Source organism: Ranitomeya variabilis, chromosome 7 (genome assembly GCF_051348905.1).
Source record: "Ranitomeya variabilis isolate aRanVar5 chromosome 7, aRanVar5.hap1, whole genome shotgun sequence".
Classification (NCBI taxonomy): Eukaryota; Metazoa; Chordata; class Amphibia; order Anura; family Dendrobatidae; genus Ranitomeya; species Ranitomeya variabilis.
This window is the reverse complement of record NC_135238.1, coordinates 22629823-22651952: the sequence shown is the minus strand read 5'-3', so window position 1 is coordinate 22651952 and position 22130 is coordinate 22629823. Positions and strand designations below refer to the sequence as shown.

At 47.5% G+C, this 22130-nt stretch overlaps 1 protein-coding gene across 4 annotated transcripts in view; it reads left to right on the top strand.

Moving 5' to 3' along the window:
• CASKIN1 (CASK interacting protein 1) overlaps positions 1–22130 on the top strand; it is a 178682-nt gene that overhangs the window by 108730 nt on the left and 47822 nt on the right. For all 4 annotated transcript variants that reach the window (XM_077274484.1, XM_077274488.1, XM_077274487.1 and 1 more), the window contains exon 2: positions 2320–2371. In XM_077274484.1, the coding sequence (XP_077130599.1) occupies positions 2320–2371 (52 nt within the window). The remainder of the gene's footprint in view (positions 1–2319; positions 2372–22130) is intronic.

The following is a 22130-nucleotide window of genomic DNA, read 5'->3' as shown; positions in this document are numbered from 1 at the left end:
TTACCGTACTATGGCAATATTACGTTGGACTATATGTCAGAAATGAGTATTATATAGACTGTCTATTACAGTTTTATGTCAGTCTATTTGTCAGTTTACAGATGCTGTGTATGTGGGTATAATGTGGACTGTGTACATATTACATAGGCTGTGTATGACAGTATTATATCAGAGTATATGTCAGCATTACGTAAGCTGTGTATATATCAATTATGTGGACATTGTATGCTAATATTACATGGAGAGTATATGGCAGTATTGCATTTGTCTATGTGGGAATTTCAGGAGCTGTGTATGTGGGTGTTTGGAGGACTTTGTCAGTATTACATAGGCTATTCAGTCACAGTATATGTGAATATTATGTTAGCTATATATGTAGATATTGTATGGACTGTGTGTGCAATAGTACATGAATGGTGTATGGCAGTTTTATGCAGGCAGTGTATGGTGGTATTACTTTAGCTGTGTGTAGTGGTATTTGGCTGTGTATGGCGGCATTATTTTGGCTGTGTATGGCGGTATTATTTTGGCTGTCTATGGCAGTATTATTTTGGCTGTGTATGGCGGTATTACTTTGGTTGTGTATGGTATTACTTTGGCAGTTTATGGCTGTAGCATTTTGACTGTATGGCGGTATTATTTTGTCTGTGTTTGGCAGTATTACCGTTCTTTTGCTGTGTATAGCGGTAATACTTTGGCTGTGTATGGTCGTATTACTTTGGCTGTGTATGAAGATATTACTTTGGCAGTATATAACTATATTATTTTGACTGTGTATGGCGGTATTATTTTGGCTGTATTTGGCGGTATTACTTTGGCAGTGTACAGCGGTAATACTTTGGCTGTGTATGACAGTATTACTTTGGCTGTGTAGTAGCATTATTTTGTCTGTGTATGGCGGTATTACATTGGCTGTGTATGGTGGTACTACTCTGGCTGTGTCATGGTATTACTTTGTGTATGGAGATATTACTTTGGCTGTGTATGGCGGTATTGCTTTGGCTGTGTATGGCGGTATTACTCTGGCTGTGTATGGCGTATTACTCTGGGTGTGTCGTGGTATTAATTTGTGTATAGCGGTATTACTTTGGCTGTGTATGGCAGTATTACTTTGTGTATGGCGGTATTACTTTGGCTGTGTATGGCGTATTACTCTGGGTGTGTCGTGGTATTAATTTGTGTATAGCGGTATTACTTTGGCTGTGTATGGCGGTATTACTTTGTGTATGGCGGTATTACTTTGGCTGTGTATGGCGGTATTACTTTGGCTGTGCATGGTATTAATAATAATAATAATTATAATCTTTATTTTTATATAGCGCTAACATATTCCGCAGCGCTTTACAGGTTGCACACATTATCGTCGCTGTCCCCATTCGGGCTCACAATCTAAATTCCCTATCAGTATGTCTTTGGAATGTGGGAGGAAACCGGAGAACACGGAGGAAACCCACGCAAACACGGAGAGAACATACAAACTCTTGAACCCAGGACTCCAGCGCTGCAAGGCTGCTGTGCTAACCACTGCGCCACCGTGCTGTCCCAGTATTACTTTGTGTATGGCGGTATTACTTTGTGTATGGTGGTATTACTTTGGTTGTGCATGGCGGTATTACTTTGGCTGTGTATAATTTTGTTACTTTGACTGTGTATGGCGGTATTACTTTGGCTGTGTATGATGGTTTTACTTTGGCTGCGTGTGGTGGTATTACTTTGGCTGTGTATGATGCTATTACTTTGACTGTGTATGGCGGTATTAGTTTGGCTGTGTATGATGGTTTTACTTTGGCTGTCTATGGCGGTATTGCTTTGGCTGTGTGTGGCGGTATTACTTTGGCTGTGTATGACGGTATTACTTTGACTGTGTATGACGGTATTACTTTGGCTGTGTATGGCTGTGTATGTCGGTATTACTTTGGCTCTGTATGGCGGTATTACTTTGGCTCTGTATGGCGGTATTACTTTGGCTGTGTATGACGGTATTACTTTGGCTGTGTATGGCTGTGTATGTCGGTATTACTTTGGCTCTGTATGGCGGTATTACTTTGGCTGTGTATGGCGGTATTTCGTGGGCTATGTACAGAAGTCATCACACTTCCTTTGCCTACTGCTGAAGGAGCTCTCCAGCACAACTGCTGGCCATACCTGGAACTGCAACTTAAAAAAAAAACTGTTGTGCTTCCTTGCACGGGACATGATTTATTACATGCCTTGTCTGGTAACAAATTCAATACAATACATGTGTTTTGTACCTGTCATGTTCAGCATGAGCTCTTGTTTCATGTCCTCAATTATTTCCTTTCTCCTTCCTTGTCACAGAGCTCCTTGGATCCGCCAAAAGAGTGAATGTAAATTTTCAAGACACGGATGGGTGAGTAAAGTGCCAGACATTTTTTTTATTTCATTTACTGAATGCAAACAGAGATCTTGAAGATGCAGCAGGCTTTTTGACTGTTTTCCATGTGTGACCCGTCCATATCTCGGCTTTTCCTAGAGCTGCTGTTATTAATATCGACATCTCCGGGATATACGGACCAGGAGAGCTTTTCACTTATTTAACAAGTGCACGATCTCGTAACATCTTGAGGGCAAATCCATTCTCTTCTTCCATGAGAAGCGCGAGTCCATGGGGAGAGCAAGTGCAGAAAATCACACGTTACCTTCGCAAAACGTGTTTTCACACGAATAACAGCGCAGAGAACAAAACGTTAAAAAAAAAATCATAGTCCCAGTAATACAATACGTGAGAAAAGCCTGTGGGCAGCGATAACTATTCAAGTACTTGCATCTAAAGAGACAGTATTGATGTTATTTTCAAGATTAATATTATTCTGGATATTTTGTTCTTTAGATGTTTTTATTGTAAGTATTTGGAAAGAAAATATAATTTGGATACAGCGCAGTTTTCATATTGGCCACTAGATGTCGCTGGTACACATCTTAGAAAAAGCATCTCATTTTACGACCTACAGCAAAGCTCTATGTACATGAGCATATTATGGCTGAAAACAAGTTCCATTTTGTCTGGAGCCCTATTACTTCATTCATAACATTATATAAGGCCAAACTACACCTTTGTATTGCACTCCGAGGCATTAATTATTCTATATCGTCCTATTGTTAATCACCTGTAGTAGCATTGCCTTATCCCTACCTCACATACCTTTGCAGTACAGTAATATATGAATGCATTATAAATGACTATTTGGCTTTTGATAACCCAAATTACTAAATTTGCAGTTTTCATATTGGCCACTAGATGTCATCATTACATGTATGCAAATGATAATAAAAGCATCTTTTTTTACAACCTACAGTAAAACTGTTATTATTAGGGCCAGACCAACTTTTATTCTATTTTTTCATGGCAGTGTATCCATAAAAGAAACAGAATAAAATGGGGAAAAAAATCTACAATATTAATGTTTAATTCTTCTCTATAACCCAAAGAAAATGTAATTTTCATGTTGGCCACTAGATGTCTCTGTTACATTATACTCACTGCAGAAAAGCATCTCATTTTACGACCTACAGCAAAGATCTATGTACATGGAGATATTATGTCTGAGTCTCTCTACAACTTCACTTTTTTTTTTCTGAAGCCATAATACATCACCCCTAGTGGCTCCTGAGGGATTTTAACTTCTGTTTCTTCCAACTCTTCATCAGATATCACATTGTTCCCTAGAATCATTGCTTTACCCCTAACTCTCATATCTTTACAGTACAGTGTCATGTCTATATATCATAGTGGGACGTGGGGGGTCTGCGGAGCCTTGGGACAGCATCCATTCATGAGGCTTTCTTTTGATGCTAACCTAGTTGCAGTTTTCATACTGGCCACTAGATGTCATCGTTACATGTCTACACACTGTAGAAAAGCATCTCACTTTACAGCCTGCGGTAAAACTAAACTAACTGGACTATATTTTATTCTGTGTACATAAAGGAAATGTCATATCATAGGAAAAAAATCCACAATAATAACATTTCACTCTATATAACTCTGATAGTGCCGCTTTAAGAATAACCAAGAATAGAAGAAGACATCAGAATTTTTTTCTTACTTTTAGTCAAGTTGGATTGTCAACACTTGCAAAGTAATGCATGAGAGCGCAGCTCCAGAAGAAGAGGTGTTAATGAGGCCGGGGATAACGGACCGCGCTGCACAGAAATAATTAGTTCCTGAAAGCTTTATGAGGGAATGAGATTCTTCATCTCACGAGGCCTGAAGGGTTTTTCAGAGCAAAGTCGAGGCCCTGATGAATGTAAATAATCACAGCGCGCCTCCTATTCCTGCAGATACTCGCACCGCTCCCATCACTAGGAACATTCGCTGTTTGCTGAGCCTCTGCGCCCGACAGCGCTGCAGCCTCCGCATTAAGGATTTGTCACTGTTCATTAATATTAACATCTGTTTTAATCAACAATTTTGATTGCTACAAAATAACCGCAAATTCTCATGGCAGACGCCGATCACCAGCCCGACATATACATATATTTCACTCATTTACTCATTTCTATTAGTATAAATGTATCACCGCTCAAGGTGAACGGTGTAAGGAGGCCGCTGTTCATCCTGTGCCTCCTGCTTCATGATTAGAAAACCAAGATTTCAGTAAAAACCTATTACCATATACAGCAGGAAAGTGGCCACATTACATTACTGATCCTGAGTTACCTCCTGTATTATACTCCAGAGCTGCACTCACTATTCTGCTGGTGCAGTCACTGTGTACATACATTACTGATCCTGAGTTACCTCCTGTATTATACTCCAGAGCTGCACTCACTATTCTGCTGGTGCAGTCACTGTGTACATACATTACATTACTGATCCTGAGTTACATCCTGTATTATACCCCAGAGCTGCACTCACTATTCTGCTGGTGCAGTCACTGTGTACATACATTACATTACTGATCCTGAATTACATCCTGTATTATACTCCAGAGCTGCACTCACTATTCTGCTGGTGCAGTCACTGTGTACATACATTACATTACTGATCCTGAGTTACATCCTGTATTATACCCCAGAGCTGCACTCACTATTCTGCTGGTGCAGTCACAGTGTACATACATTACATTACTGATCCTGAATTACATCCTGTATTATACTCCAGAGCTGCACTCACTATTCTGCTGGTGCAGTCACTGTGTACATACATTACATTACTGATCCTGAGTTACATCCTGTATTATACCCCAGAGCTGCACTCACTATTCTGCTGGTGCAGTCACTGTGTACATACATTACATTACTGATCCTGAGTTACCTCCTGTATTATACTCCAGAGCTGCACTCACTATTCTGCTGGTGCAGTCACTGTGTACATACATTACATTACTGATCCTGAGTTACATTCTGTATTATACTCCAGAGCTGCACTCACTATTCTGCTGGTGCAATTACTGTGTACATACATTACAATACTGATCCTGAGTTACATCCTGTATTATACTCCAGAGCTGCACTCACTATTCTGCTGGTGCAGTCACTGTGTACATACATTACATTACTGATCCTGAGTTACCTCCTGTATTATACTCCAGAGCTGCACTCACTATTCTGCTGGTGCAGTCACTATGTACATACATTACATTACTGATCCTGAGTTACATCCTGTATTATACCCCAGAGCTGCACTCACTATTCTGCTGGTGCAGTCACTGTGTACATACATTACATTACTGATCCTGAGTTACATCCTGTATTATACTCCAGAGCTGCACTCACTATTCTGCTGGTGCAGTCACTGTGTACATACATTACATTACTGATCCTGAGTTACATTCTGTATTATACCCCAGAGCTGCACTCACTATTCTGCTGGTGCAGTAACTGTGTACATACATTACATTACTGATCCTGAGTTACCTCCTGTATTATACTCCAGAGCTGCACTCATTATTCTGTTGGTGCAGTAACTGTGTACATACATTACATTACTGATCCCGAGTTACATCCTGTACTATACTCCAGAGCTGCACTCACTATTCTGCTGGTGCAGTAACTGTGTACATACATTACATTACTGATCCTGAGTTACATCCTGTAGATCTTTTATTATAAAAATGAAAAACATAACAATAACAATAGAAACAAAACAGAAATATCAGCCAGAAAATAATCAGTATACTGAACACTGGTCCAGCCGCTCATTCTCTCCTCTCACACATATTATATAGTATATACAGAATAACTACTTTGACCTTCTGGTCCGGTCACCAAACAAAATAATAATAAGAAATAAAATAAACAATTGCAAACAAAAAGTATATACATAAACTTTTTTCTCTTTTTTTTATTTTTTATTTTTTTTATTATTTATTTATTTATTTATTTTTTTTTAGTTTTAAATAAAATAGCCACAAATTTAAACAAATATATACAATACTAAGCTGTCCTCCATTCCCAACCCCCCGCACTGACCTGAGAGCTGGTCCTGCCTCTCATGCCTCAGTCCATGTCCAACGTCCATAGGCCAGATCAGGCAGTGCCAGTTTTCCCCCAAAGAACCCAGTGTCCCATAGTCCCACAAGATAATCCCACCTCCCCCCTTTTCCCACCACCCAACCTAACACCTACATCCAAATCTAATCCCCATATACAATATATACAATATATACAGCAGCATACACCACAATAATCACAACTCACGAAGCCCAAGTTCGGCGCCTGCAGCCCTACATCACTGTATAATGATCAAACAAATCAAAAATCTACAGTGTCAGCAGCAGCCCACCACCAGGAAAGAAGATGACCAGACTAGGGCACACTAAAAGAAAGGCCCCTCCAGAGGAGCGCGGCCCTCCGTGCGCCCAGTCTCCCATACTCCAGAGAGCGCACCTTCACCAGGTCACCGAGTATGGTCCTAAACACATCGTCCACTGGGAGGATTTTTCGTTGCGTCGATACTAAGCACCGTGCGTTCCACGTGTGATACCTAACCACTGCGCTAACTAGAAATAAGGTGCAACGGTCCCGACCACCCAGGTCTCCGAATGCTCCATAGGCCCATTCCGCATAGGAGAGACCGGCCAGCCGAGACCAACCAATAAAGGCGCCCACCCTGTTGTACACCTCTGTGTTGAAGGGACAATGAAGCAGGAAGTGGTCCATGCTTTCCAGCAAGGTACCACAATGCTCCCGAGGACAATTCCTGTCCTCAGAGCTCCTACACTTCAGATTGTCCCTCACACACAGTTTCCCATGGAAGCAGCGCCAAGCCAAGTCCCAAAACTTCGAGGGGATCCTGATAGAATTCAAAAGATGCAAACCCACCCCAAGATCCTGACTTGGGCAGTCCCTGAGCGCCAGAGGCCTCTGGAAATGGGTCAACAGAGCCCTATTGTCAAGGAGTTTCCTTGGCAGAGTCCTGATCTCCCACATTCCCAGACCCCACCGGCGAATTACCTTCAGAACCAAGGTAGCGTAAGCTGGAAGATGTCCATGCGGTGTGCGAAGATCCTTCACTTGCCCTCCTGCCTCCCATTCCTGGAAGAAAGGCTGAAACCATCCCCTACAGGAGAATACCCACGGAGGAGCCCTCTCTTTCTAGAGGTTTGCAATATTGATCTTAATGAAGGTATCCACAAGGAATACCACAGGGTTGACCATACCCAACCCTCCTAGTCTCCTCGTACGGTAAGTAACCTCCCTCTTGACCAGGTTCAGTCTATTCCCCCATAACAGTTGGAAGAGCAAACTGTAGACCCGAGTCCAGAGAGATTCCGGCAAGATGCACACACTGCCCAGATAAATCAGTAAAGGGAGCAGGTAAGTTTTGATCAGGTTTACCCTATCCCTTAGGGTCAAAGACCAACCCTTCCATTGGTTCACCTTCTGAGTGGCGATCTCTAGCCTGCTGTCCCAATTTTGTTTGGGGTAATCCCCCTGGCCAAATTCAATGCCAAGGATTTTTGCAGAGATTTTGGGTCCTGGAAGGGTGTCCGGGAGATCAAAACCAGGATCTACTCCTCCCAGCCAGAGACTCTCACACTTATCCCGGTTGATCTTGGACCCGGATGCCTCCGAGTAGCGATCTACCTCTGACATCAGCCACCCTGCCTCCTCGTGAGAGGAAACAAACACGGTGACATCATCGGCATACGCCACCACCCTCAGAGTGGCCTCCGGTGCTGCCTGGTCCATCCCGATCCCGGCCAACGGTCCACGCTCCACCCTCCTAACAAGAGGGTCAATCGCAAACACGTACAGCAGCGGGCTCAAGGGACAACCCTGGCGAACACCGGACCCAACCTCAAAAGAGCTGCCAATCCAACCGTTCACAAGCGGGAAACTCTCTGCCCCACTGTACAAGGTCTTAAGCCAATCAACAAACCCCCCCCAGCAGGCCATATCTCAGAAGGACGGACCAGAGGTACTCGTGATTAACCCGATCAAATGCTTTTGCCTGGTCCAGTGACAGCATGTACCTCTTCCAGTGACCAGCCCTACCCTGCTCCACTGCCTCTCGGACACTGAGCACAGCACTAAATGTGCTGCGGCCTGGAACAGAGCAATGCTGGACCTCCGAAAGGAGTCGGGGTGCAAATTTCACCAGCCGATTAAACAGCACCTTTGCCAGAACCTTCCTGTCTGCATTGAGAAGCGCTATGGGACGCCAATTCTCAATGCAAGATGGGTCCTTACCCTTTGACAAGATGATCAGAGCAGACCTCCTCATTGACTTCGGCAGAGTGCCCGAGGAAAGACACTCATTGAATACCTCAGTCAAGAGGGGAACCAAAACGTCCTTAAAGGTCTTATAGAATTCAGATGTTAAGCCATCTGGACCAGGCGATTTTTTTTGGGCAAGCCCTTCAATCGCCAACTGAACTTCCTCTTCCCTGATCATTTCTCTCAAAACGTCAAGAGAGGGGTTTACCCCTGGTTCGGGGACAGCTTCTGCCAGGAAAGCCGACATCTCATCCCAATCAAGATCCCTCTTCCCCAAGAGGTGCGAGTAGAAGGATCTGACAACCTCCAGGATCCCTGATCTGGATCGCCTCAGGGACCCCGCAGTGTCGACCAGTCCTGTAACCACTTTACTATTCACTGACATCTTGCAGTTTCTGTAAGGGTCGGGCGAGCGGTACTTCCCGTAATCCCTCTCAAAAACCAAAGATGCGTGTCTATCGTACTGACACCTCATAAGCAAAGATTTCACTCTGGAGATCTCCTCGCGGCTACCTCCAGTTGAGACAAGATGTTCGAGTTTCCTCCTCAGACCCTGATACAGGCGGTACCTGCTCAGACTCCTGAGGCCCGAGAGCTGGCGGAAGAATCTCGCCACCCTTTCCTTGAACATCTCCCACCACTCTGACCTACTACTACAAAGATCCAGTAAGGGTACCTGGCTCTGAAGAAAATCCTCAAAGGACTGTCTTATCTCCGCTTCTTCCAAGAGAGACGAATTGAGCCTCCAAAAGCCTCTTCCCACCCGGAGGGTCTCTGTAACATTCAGAGAAAACAAAATTAAACAGTGGTCGGAGAACTCCACCTCAACAACAGACACTGCTGAAGAGACAGCTTCCTCCTTTAAGTAAAACCTATCTATTCTGGACCTACAGTTACCTCTATGATAGGTGAACCCCTCGTGGCCTGGGGTGTGACGAATGTGGACATCCACCAGGCGAGCCTCACTAGCTATACTATTAAGGGCGACGCTATCATAAGTCAGCTTGTCTCTGGAACCTCCTCTATCTCGGGGCCTCGTGACAGCATTGAAGTCCCCTCCAAAGACAACCTGCCGACTTGTAAAAAGGTAGGGCTTGATCCTCATAAAGAGACACTTCCGGTCCCACTTAGATTGGGGACCATAGATGTTAATGAGCCGGAGCTCTTGTCCCTTCATGAGGACATCTAAGATCAGGCACCTCCCCATTTCTAACTTAATAACCCGTCGCCATTCCACCGGTGCGGTAAAAAGGACCGCCACTCCGCTATACGGCTCGGCCGCAAGAGACCAATAGGAGGGCCCGAGTCTCCACTCCCTCTTAGCTTTAAACACATCTGCCATGTTTGGCAGCCTGGTCTCTTGCAAAAAGAAAATGTCAGCTTCAACCCGGCTGAGAAAATCAAAGGCCGCAAATCTAGCTGTATTTGACTTTATGCTGGCGACATTAATGGACGCCAGCGTCAACGGAGTGGGTTCCGCCATCATTGGTGATTGAGTTAGATGGCTTTCTTTTTCCCACTACCCTTATCCTCTGCCTCAGAGGAGGAATCCTTCCCCCTCTTTAATGACATGGAGGTATCCATTTCCACGCGTTTTTTATTTTTTTCGTCCTCGTCTCCGGACTCTGGGCCAGTCCCTCCCTCCAAAGATCTTACGTTCCCAGAAGGAGGAGACTCGGCGCCCCCTGTGAGCCCCGCCGAAGCCAGAACCTCAGCTTCCTCCTCAGAGGAAGAGATGTTTTCAAGGGCTTGGAACCGGTTAGAAAGACCAACCAGAGGGGAGTCGGTTTTTCCTTCCTTAGGTACCTTGGTCAGAGTGAGAGAAGATTTTTTTTCTCCCTTCTTTCTCTTCTTTTTGGTGCCGAGCTTACGCTTGTCCTCTAGCCACTGCCTATTATCCTCATCCATACTTTCATAATGGGAGGACTCTGAGGCAGTGGCACTCTCCTCCCTGTGGATCCTCCTGACCTCCTCATCCAACTCATCATCCCTTGGGGCCTCAGCAGCAAGACTGGCATCCAGGACAGGGGCCGCCCCAGTAGCCCAAGGCTCGCCCAGCTCCCTATCCTGTCTGCGCTTGTCTAGACGCCTTAGCTGGGCAGGCGTCTTTTTATTGCTTTTCTTCCTTGGCCCCTCAGCTCCCTCACCCTTGCTAGTCCCTTCCCCAGCAGAATCAGCCTCACGGCTTTCTCCCACCGGGGTCACGACTGCGTTAGCGAAGGAGCGAGGACAACGGCTGAATGGGTGACCTAACTCACCACACAGGTGGCACCTAATCTCCACACAAGATGCAGCAAGATGCCCGACATCCCCACACAATGCACACTTCTGCACAGTGCAGTTTGCGCTGAAGTGTGTGGGGTCGCCGCACTTGTGACAGAGCTTCGGTTGCCCCTGGTAGAAGACCAGGATACGATCCCTACCCAGGAATGCAGATGATGGTATGTGGGCAACCGTACCACCTGAACGCTTAAGTTTTACCATAAACGTCCAGGCCCCTGACCAGATACCAAACTCGTCACGGTTTTTCTTTGGCATCTCCACTACCTCTCCATACCGGCCAAGCCACGTCATGATGTCATAACAAGAAAGCGACTCGTTACATGTCATCACGGTCACTTTCTTGACTTGATTTTGGCGAGACACCGCCTGAACGGCAAAGTCTCGCCAGCCGGGCTCATTTTTTGCCAACTCATAGTTCGACCAGAAAAGTTCAAGCCCCTCCGGCCGAACAAAGCTGACATCAAACTCAGGTGTGGAATAGGGATGTATCAAGGCGTAGATGTCAATCGCCTTGAAGCCCATCCTCAGCAGGAGCTCCACAACCTTCGACCTTGGAGGACATGCATCACTGCCCCTCCACCGAAGACGGACCACATTCCTACGCACACTACCCGGCCCGGCTGTTGGGAGGGACCACACTGTATCCCCCCCTCTTTGCTCTCGGAAGGCCCCGAGGCCATGCCTCTCTATCCAGAAGGATAGATCAACCTCTCGACCCTCTACCATTAGTGATCTCTCTCCCTTCTTTAGAGCCTCCAGGAGACGCCGTTGCAACATGCCGTCCCCAGAGCCCAGAGACGAGGAGGACGCCCTATTTCCCCCGGAGGTGACAGCGGCATAACTCCTGACAGGTGCTGCCACCACTGGGGGGGGCAACCGGACCAGTGACCACATCCACACCAACAGCATCACCATTACCCACCTCCATAACCTCCTCACCCTCCACCAAACCAGCAACCACACCACTAGACAAAGAGTTTTCCTCATCCATACCCACCACCACATTCACTCCTGCTGGACCAGTGACAACAGGGGGTGACATTTTGGCCTCCGCATCATCAGGCACAAGGGGCTGAGTCTCCTCCACAGAACTGGAGGTGACCTCACCCCTGGTTTTATGTGTGCCCTCCGCATCATCAGTTGATATTTTCCGCTGCTTCATGGTTGCTACCAGGCGCCGTTGATCTTTAGCTGCTGTGAGGCACCGCTGATCCTTAGCATCAGGATCTTGTTGACCAGCGGCGCCAACACAGAACAGGACTTTGGTGGGAGAACCGGAACGCCCAGCCCCGGTAACCCCCTCACACTGCCGCCGCTTCTCAACTAAGTGATCAGCGGCAACAGCATTCAGGGGCACCGAGGCTACCGGAGCTGCCCCTGACACCAGGCTGCTCCCCCCTCCCACTGGGGAGCGCACCACAGTATCGTGGCCTGATTTTTCGCCCGCCGCCGGGCCGCCCTCACTGTCCAGCCTCTCGGCTGATGCACCTGCTGCTACGTCCCCGCTACTACAAGCTGAGACGGAGCTCTGCGCCTCACTACATTGCTTTGTAGTCTCCCCGCGCCTTTGCACCGGATCCACAGCAGAACCCGGGCTGGGCTGGGCAACGGGGCTTATACAGCGAGCTGACCCTGCAGCCGACTCAGGGGGTACAGGGAGGGGGGCATACACATAGCTTACCGCTTCCTGCAGCTTAGGTTTGATCTTCTTCACCTTTTTTTTCTGGCCCCCAGGTGCCTCCTCTGGCAAATCATCACCAAGATGGAAGTTCTGAAGGCACACTGGGGACTCCAGGAGCTTGATCTCTGCCATTAGTGCCCCTCCCTGGCCGATGTCACTGTCCTCCCCAGAGCCAGCAGAACTGCGACGAGATGTCATTGTCGCCTGTCCAGCAGGGAGCTCGCTGCACGTGGCCTGTGAGTGACTAAGCAGGCTGCCAGGTGGGGCTTTCTGCTGGTCATCCTCCTTCTTCTCATCATCATCATCATCATCATCATCATCATCATCTACCTGGCTCCCAGGCTGCAGCCCTATCTGCCTTTGCTCTCTGTTATCAGCCATTTCTGTGAATCGGTCTTCATTTTGCAATTTTTCTTTAAATGGTCCACTTTTTTCTTGGATAAAGGCTTTTCTTACCTCCAGGTCATTAATTTCAAGCTTCAGCCTCTTTACCTCCGCCTGGAATTGCGTCTTCCTGGGTCTGGAGGCGCCTGCAGCTTTTGCGCTTGTGCAGCGCAGCTCCTCCCGGAGCCTTCTCAATCTCTTGCTTGCTTCTTCATACTCACGGAGGTGGCTCATGACCCGGGAGGCATAGGTGGACACAGACTCCCGGGGTCTCTGCAGCGCCCAACCCTCCTCAGTGAGGTCAGCCTCACCTCCGTGAGCACTCAGCTTTCCTCCGGAAGGGCCGTCATCCTGCACGCTAGCAGGCTTCTCCTCCATAGAAGCCTTGCGGCTTCTCTGGGTCTCTGCAGACCTGGGGGGAGTAGGAGCCACATTGCTGCGACTCCTGGTGGAGCGTCTCACCTCCGAATCCTCTGATGTGCAGGCTGGTTGCTGGTTCCTTCTGCCCCCCGCCAGCCTGGTCCGGGAAGCAGAAGCCTGGGACTTGGCCCCTTCATTCATCCCAGGAAAACCCACTCACTCCCTGGGCAAGAGAGAGAGCAGGTCCCCGGGCGGAGAGGTGGTGGTTCCCAGGAGCTCAGGAGCACACAGCAGGCTCAGCAGCGACCGCACCCACAATCAGCACAGTGAGTAGCAGCTGAGCAGAGCTGCACCCACTATTCTGCTGGTGCAGTCACTGTGTAAATACATTACTGATCCTGAGTTACCTCCTGTATTATACCCCAGAGCTGCGCTCACTATTCTGCTGGTGCAGTCCCTGTGTACATACATTACATTACTGATCCTGAGTTACATCCTGTATTATACCCCAGAGCTGCACTCACTATTCTGCTGGTGCAGTCACTGTGTACATACATTACATTACTGATCCTGAGTTACATCCTGTATTATACCCCAGAGCTGCACTCACTATTCTGCTGGTGCAGTCACTGTGTACATACATTACATTACTGATCCTGAGTTACATCCTGTATTATACCCCAGAGCTGCACTCACTATTCTGCTGGTGCAGACACTGTGTACACACATTACATTACTGATCCTGAGTTACATCCTGTATTATACTCCAGAGCTGCACTCACTATTCTGCTGGTGCAGACACTGTGTACACACATTACATTACTGATCCTGAGTTACATCCTGTATTATACTCCAGAGCTGCGCTCACTATTCTGCTGGTGCAGTCACTGTGTACACACATTACATTACTGATCCTGAGTTACATCCTGTATTATACCCCAGAGCTGCACTCACTATTCTGCTGGTGCAGTCACTGTGTACATACATTACATTACTGATCCTGAGTTACATCCTGTATTATACCCCAGAGCTGCACTCACTATTCTGCTGGTGCAGACACTGTGTACACACATTACATTACTGATCTTGGGTTATATCCAGCATTATCCTGCACTCTCCTGTCGTTGCTCTTTAGTATCACAGACTGTCACATTTGCTCGCGGTGTGACTGCAGTGCAGGATTATCACAGCATATGGATTTCTGGCGTTTCATGAGATCGCCACCTAGTGGCTTCTGTCTTCATGAGCTGCTTTTGATTAAGGCATGCACATCTGGCCAGCTAATTGCAGAACGTCTCTGAATGTGGCACATAAGTCACTGTCTTTGCGTCTGCCAGAATGCTAATTACCTGATTAGCATATGCAAGTGCTGACAGGCAGCAATTCCACTTGCTTTTATGCTTATTGCAAACACTTTTATATTATCAATTTTTGTTCTTTTTATATAACTTACAATATACCATCCGCAGGTAGATTTTTAGCGATCAGCGATGCCTTGTTTAATGCTTTACAGATTTCCTTCTGAGATGGTTGTAACAGGAACTCTTCAGATCTCAAATGTGACGGTGAGCATGATCTGATCAGGGTGGTCACGAATAGGGGGGCCGCGGTGATATGTGACATTCTGTACCCCACCACCACATTCATAGCAAAGTTGTACCTACCTTAGAGGCAAACTAGGCAGCTGCTATAGGGCTCTCTAGAGAATGGGCTTTCACATGTATCAAAGCGACACACCTTACAGCCTTTAGGTTCTTCGAAGGGGCTTTCTCAAATTTGCGATCACTGGGGGTCCAACTGTTACTGACCACTGGGGGTCCAATCATTGCTGATCACTCGGGGGTCCCAACTACTCCCAAGAATGGGACTCTGGAGTCCTCTTATTGAATGGAATTAAGGTCCTATTTGCTGGACCACCGCCAATCCCAAAAGTTGGACCCCCACTGTAGGATTAATTATGGGGGGTCCAACCCCTTTAAAACTGAGTTATGAATACAGATTTGGTAGTGAGTGGGGTATAATATATGATTTAATGGGGGGTATCTTTATGAGTAATAAATATATTGATGTGAAGATCAGAATGGTATAACTGCTCCCTTAAACTATTCTTAAAGGGGTAGTGTCAGGTGGAGATACCCTATTGTTAGATTCTGAATGGGGGGGGTGCTAGATCGGAATATCCCATCAGGTAGCTGTACCTGAGAGCAGATGCAATCAGTGTCTGGAGGACTCAACTACTGTAATGCTTCATTTCACCTGCAGAGGCGCTGCAGCAAAATAAAACACATGGTGCTGAATAGACAAGATAAGCAGGAGTTTCCATTTCAACAGGCCTGCAGGCATAGTCAGACGTGACAGTTTTCTGCAATGCCATGGATGTAGGCACATTGTGCTGAGCTGTACGCCGCGTGCACAGTACATCGGTATGACACGGCTGTTGGCAGCGGCTCCTGGCTGCGTTACATAAAACACTGTACCCTTTGGCAGCGGAGCGTAATTCCCCGACAATGCTCTGCATCGCCTGCCACTGACTCTGCAGTATCAGGCAGGAGGCGCAGAGGGGAAATCTCCATACTGATTTTCTGCTTCACTGCCCTGTACAACTTTACTCCACCGCGGCTCAGAATTTACTAACATTCACCGTGATGTTCTAATCAGCATCACAGCAGTAGCGGCGGTAACCACCGGCACGCTCGCCGGCTAATTATCTCTCTGTCTTGGGCATTTTGGGCATTTCTTGCCTCTCGGCCCCCCCCCCCCCCCAGGCGTAGGGGTAAATTATGATCTGCATAGGATTCTGATTTAGAATAATTAAAGGGATTCTGTCGTTTTTACAGTGCGTTTGCAGCAGCAAGTGTTCAACTTCCCAGCAGCTCCCCCACAGGCGAAATAAAGAATTACATAATGCCTATTAAAATCAATGTGGCCATACCCCTATCAGCTCCCTGAATGTACTCTTTGCAGGCCATGCCTTTGTCTCCTCTGCTGCAAGTGTTCAAATTCCCTGCAGCTCCCCCACAGGCAAAATTAAGTATTACACTAGTGCCTGACATGCCATTCCTTCAAGGCATTACATAGGTATGACATACTTAAAAAAAAAAAGAGAAATTAAACTCTGGGAAAATATTTGTATAACCCCTGACCATTTTCACGCCCACTCACAGATCCCCTAAATGTGTTATTTGCAGGAACGTTGGATTCTAAGAGGCTTCAGCAGAGCCCAGAAGATTGGTCAAGCTGTCTGGGTTTTCAGGGGGTCTCACCTTTTTTTTCTGGAGCGTCCCAGATGTCACAGGAGAGTTGGCGAGCATGAGCTATGGGAGATGCAGCAGTCACATTTGATTCTTGCCCCCATACACAAAGGTCCCCTATGCAAAGGACCCCTACGCAAAAGTCCCCTACACAAAGGACCCCTACGCAAAGGACCCCTACGCAAAGGTCCCTTACGCAAAGGACCCCTACGCAAAGGACCCCTACGCAAAGGACCCCTACGCAAAGGACCCCTACGCAAAGTGCCCCTACGCAAAGGACCCCTACGCAAAGGACCCCTACGCAAAGGACCCCTACGCAAAGGACCCCTACGCAAAGGTCCCTTACGCAAAGGACCTCTGCGCAAAGGTCCCCTACGCAAAGGACCCCTACACAAAGGTCCCCTACGCAAAGGACCCCAACGCAAAGGTCCCCTACACAAAGTGCCCCTACGCAAAGGACCCCTACGCAAAGGTCCCCTACGCAAAGGACCCCTACGCAAAGGACCCCTACACAAAGGTCCCCTACGCAAAGGACCCCAACGCAAAGGTCCCCTACACAAAGTGCCCCTACGCAAAGGACCTCTGCGCAAAGGTCCCCTACGCAAAGGACCCCTACACAAAGGTCCCCTACGCAAAGGACCCCAACGCAAAGGTCCCCTACACAAAGTGCCCCTACGCAAAGGACCCCTACGCAAAGGTCCCCTACGCAAAGGACCTCTGCGCAAAGGTCCCCTACGCAAAGGACCCCTACACAAAGGTCCCCTACGCAAAGGACCCCAACGCAAAGGTCCCCTACACAAAGTGCCCCTACGCAAAGGACCCCTACGCAAAGGTCCCCTACACAAAGTGCCCCTACGCAAAGGACCCCTACGCAAAGGTCCCCTACGCAAAGGACCCCTACACAAAGGTCCCCTACGCAAAGGACCCCAACGCAAAGGTCCCCTACACAAAGTGCCCCTACGCAAAGGACCCCTACACAAAGGTCCCCTACGCAAAGGACCCCTACGCAAAGGACCCCTACAACCCCTACAAGTGATGGTGATGGTCTGCATTTGTGTGTAACATATCATGAGCTGCAATTTCTTCCTGGTATGTCCGCTGGCTGCTATGACTGTTTTTTCTGTTTTTTTTGTTTTTTTCCCCTTCCCCTGCATGTTTTCTCATTTTAATTCCTTGATGCCAATACACAGTTTGGCTTTATCTTTCCATTTGGATCTATTTCCCCTTGCATTTTCCCCTCTGACTTCTAATTAATCCCCTCCTGTGTCTGTGACCAGTCTTCCTGCTGCCCCTGCCTCCTGATCACACCTGGCCTATTTCATGTTCCCTTAGCCTGTTCTAAATTCAGAGTCACAGGCCTGTCTGGACCTTGGTCTGTCTCTATAAGGATGTCGCTAAAAGGATAATAACAAATATTATAGCAGAAATATGCCAGAAGTGAACAGAAGGTAAGACTAACCACTGTTAATAACTGTACTAAATTTCATTCCCTTTCCGCCATACTTATTCTCATCATGCTGACATACGCTCTAACAGTTTTGGCTCCATTAGGCCATGTGCACACGTTCAGGATTTCTTGCAGAAATTTCCTGAAGAAAACCGGAAATTTTCTGCAAGAAATCCGCATTTTTTTTTTGCTTTTTTTTTCCGTTTTTTTCGCGTTTTTTTAGCATTCTGCAAGCGTAATTAGCTTGCAGAATGCTAAAGTTTTCCAAGCGATCTGTAGCATCGCTTGGAAAACTGACTGACAGGTTGGTCACACTTGTCAAACATAGTGTTTGACAAGTGTGACCAACTTTTTACTATAGATGCTGCTTTTGCAGCATCTATAGTAAAAGATAGAATGTTTAAAAATAATAAAAAAAATAAAAAAATGCTTATACTCACCCAGACATCTCCTCAGCGGCGTCCGTTCCTCTTCCTATAGCTGGTGTGTGCGCACAGGACCTTCCGTGACGTCACGGTCACGTGAGCGGTCACATGACCGCTCACGACCAATCACAGGACAGTGACATCATCGGCAGGTCTTTCACCGCACACCAGCTACAGGAACCGAAGCGACAGCATGCAGTGGAGGCGGGAAGACATCGAGGGTGAGTATAGGACTATTTTTTATTTTAATTCTTATTTTTTGACCACTTATATGGTGCCCAGTCCGTGGAGGAGAGTCTCCTCTCCTCCACCCTGGGTACCAACCGCACATAATCTGCTTACTTCCCGCATGGTGTGCACAGCCTCGTGCGGGAAGTAAGCAGATCAATGGACCCCTAGGTGTGCGGAATCCCCTGCAATTCCGCATTTTAATGAACATGTTGCTTTTCGATGCGATTTTTTCGCGGAAAAAAAGGCTACATTTGCACAAAAAATGCGGAATACACTTAAAATAATAGGAGGCATATGTAAGCGTTTTTTTCGCGTTTTTATCACGTTTTTATAGCGAAAAAAACGCGAAAAATACTTAACGTGTGCACATGGCCTTACTCCTCACTCTCCTTCGCTATCCTCAAACTCCATCACCCCCTAACCAAGTAATAATCTCTCCTTCCCTCCTGCCTCCCCACCTGACCTCCTGTGCTGACCTGCTCCTCAACCTCAGATCTCTCCTAATAACACACAAAGCAAGCCGCCCACTCTCCTTCTCCCACCTGCTCTGTCTCTCTCTGCTTCTCCTCACTGCTGGAGACATATCTCCTAATCCTGGACCCCCACAGCTCATACCTCCCATTACTACCCCCTCCTATCGCTCCCAACCCAATATAAACACCCGAAATCTTGCTCACCTCAAATCCGTGCCCATGACGCCCACCCCCCTGCACCCTCTCTCTGGATCACTATGGAATGCCCGCTCCATCTGCAATAAACTCCACGTGATTCACGACCTCTTTACCTCTCGAAATCTTTTCTTTCTGGGCATCACCGAAACATGGCTGACACCCTCTGACACAGCCTCCCCTGCTGCACTATGTTACGGTGGCCTCCACTTCACCCACACTCCTCGCCCTGGCAACAAACATGGTGGAGGAGTGGGTCTCCTCCTTTCTTCCAACTGTACCTTTAACCCAATCCCACCTCTACCCTCCCTTATCCTCCCCTCTTTTGAAGTCCACTCTGTCCGCATCTACTCCCCCTACAACCTCCAAATGGCCATCATATACAGACCTCCAGGCCCGACCACTGCCTTTATTGACCAATTCTCCACCTGGCTCCTTCACTTTCTCCCTGACATTCCCACCATCATCATGGGTGACTTTAATATCCCATTGACACCCACCAGTCAGCAGCCTCCAAACTCCTGTCCCTTACTTCATCCTTTGGACTTACTCAGTGGTCCTCCTCAGCCACCCACACAGACGGACAAACATTAGACCTGGTCTTCACCCGTTTATGCTCCCTATCTAACTTCACTACCTCCCCTCTCCCTCTATCTGACCATCATCTACTCACTTTCTCATCCCTGTCCTCTTCACCTGTCACCCACGTCCAGCACCATGCACACCCACGCAGGAACCTCGCACACCTAGACACCCACACACTCTCTGACTCTATCCTACCACTGTCCTCTATATCCTCACTCCACGACACAGACACTGCCACTGCTTTCCATAATGCCACTCTTGCATCAGCTATTGACACGGTTGCCCCTGTCATGCATAGCAGAGCGCGACGAACCAATAGACAACCCTGGCACAATAGCATCACTAAAAAGCTTCGGCAAGTATCGAGATTTGCAGAACGACGTTGGAAGAAAACGCATTCACAAGATGATTTCACTGCACTCAAACAAGCAACACTCGCATTCAAATCAGCTCTCACCTCTGCTAAACAGGCCTACTTCACAGCCCTTGTATCTTCCTTATCCCACAACCCCAAACAGTTGTTCAACACTTTTAACTCCCTCCTCCGCCCACCACTGCCCCCTCCGAGTTCCCTAATCGTTGCCGAGGACTTTGCCACGCACTTCAAAAATAAGATAGACCAAACTAGGCAAATCTTTGTTGTCCAACCACCACAACCCCTTTCTGTGAGAGACCAATGCCCAAACCCCATAACTTCACTCTCCAAAATCTCTGAAGAGGAGCTTGCTCATCTTCTCTCCAAATCACACCTCACCACTTGTGCACTTGACCCCATCCCATCCCACCTCCTCCCCAACCTCACCACCACACTAATCCCATCCCTAACCCATCTCTTCAACCTTTCACTAACTTCTGGTACCTTCCCCTCTGCCTTCAAACATGCCACAATCACACCTATCCTCAAAAAGCCATCCCTTGACCCAAGCGCTATGTCCAGCTATCGCCCCATATCATTGCTCCCATTTGCATCCAAACTCCTTGAGCAGCACGTCCATGCTGAACTTTCCTCTCACTTTGCATCTAACTCTCTCTTCGACAACCTACAATCTGGCTTCCGTCCCCACCATTCCACTGAGACTGCCCTAACCAAAATTACTAACGACTTATTTACAGCCAAAGCTAACAGACAATTCTCTATACTCCTCCTCCTAGACCTGTCCTCTGCCTTCGACACAGTTGACCACTGCCTCCTACTACAGATCCTCTCTTCCTTTGGGGTCAAAGACATTGCCCTATCTTGGATCTCCTCATACCTTGCCAACCGCACATTTAGCGTTTCCTACTCCCATACTACCTCTTCATCTCGCCCCCTCTCTGTTGGTGTCCCTCAAGGCTCTGTCCTAGGACCCTTACTCTTCTCAATCTATACACTCGGCCTGGGACAACTCATAAGGTCCTATGGCTTCCAGTACCATCTATATGCCGATGACACTCAGATCTACCTCTCTGGCCCAGATGTCACCTCTCTGATCTCCAGAATCCCAGGGTGTCTATCACCCATATCCTCCTTCTTCTCCTCTCGCTTCCTCAAGCTCAATGTGGACAAATCTGAACTAATTATCTTTCCTCCATCTCGCATATCTTCCCTACCTGATCTATCTATCAAAATAAATGAAATCACACTTTCCCCTGTCCCCAAAATCCGCTGCCTCGGAGTAACCCTTGATTCTGCCCTGTCCTTCAAACCGCACATCCAAGCTCTCGCCACCTCCTGTCGCCTCCAGCTCAAAAATATTTCCAGAATCCGTCCTTTCCTCAACCCACACTCTACCAAAATGCTCGTGCATGCCCTAATCATCTCCCGCCTCGACTACTGCAACATACTCCTCTGTGGCCTACCTTCTAACACTCTCGCACCCCACCAGTCCGTCCTTAACTCTGCTGCCCGACTAATTAATCTCTCTCCTCGCTACACTCCTGCTTCCCCTCTTTGCAAATCCCTTCACTGGCTCCCAATTTCTCAGCATATCCAGTTTAAACTACTAACACTGACCTACAAAGCCATCCATAATCTTTCTCCTCCGTATATTTCCACACTAATCTCTCAATATCTTCCCTCATGTAATCTCCGGTCCTCCCAAGACCTCCCTCTCTCCTCCACACTTATTCGTTCCTCATCCAATTGCCTCC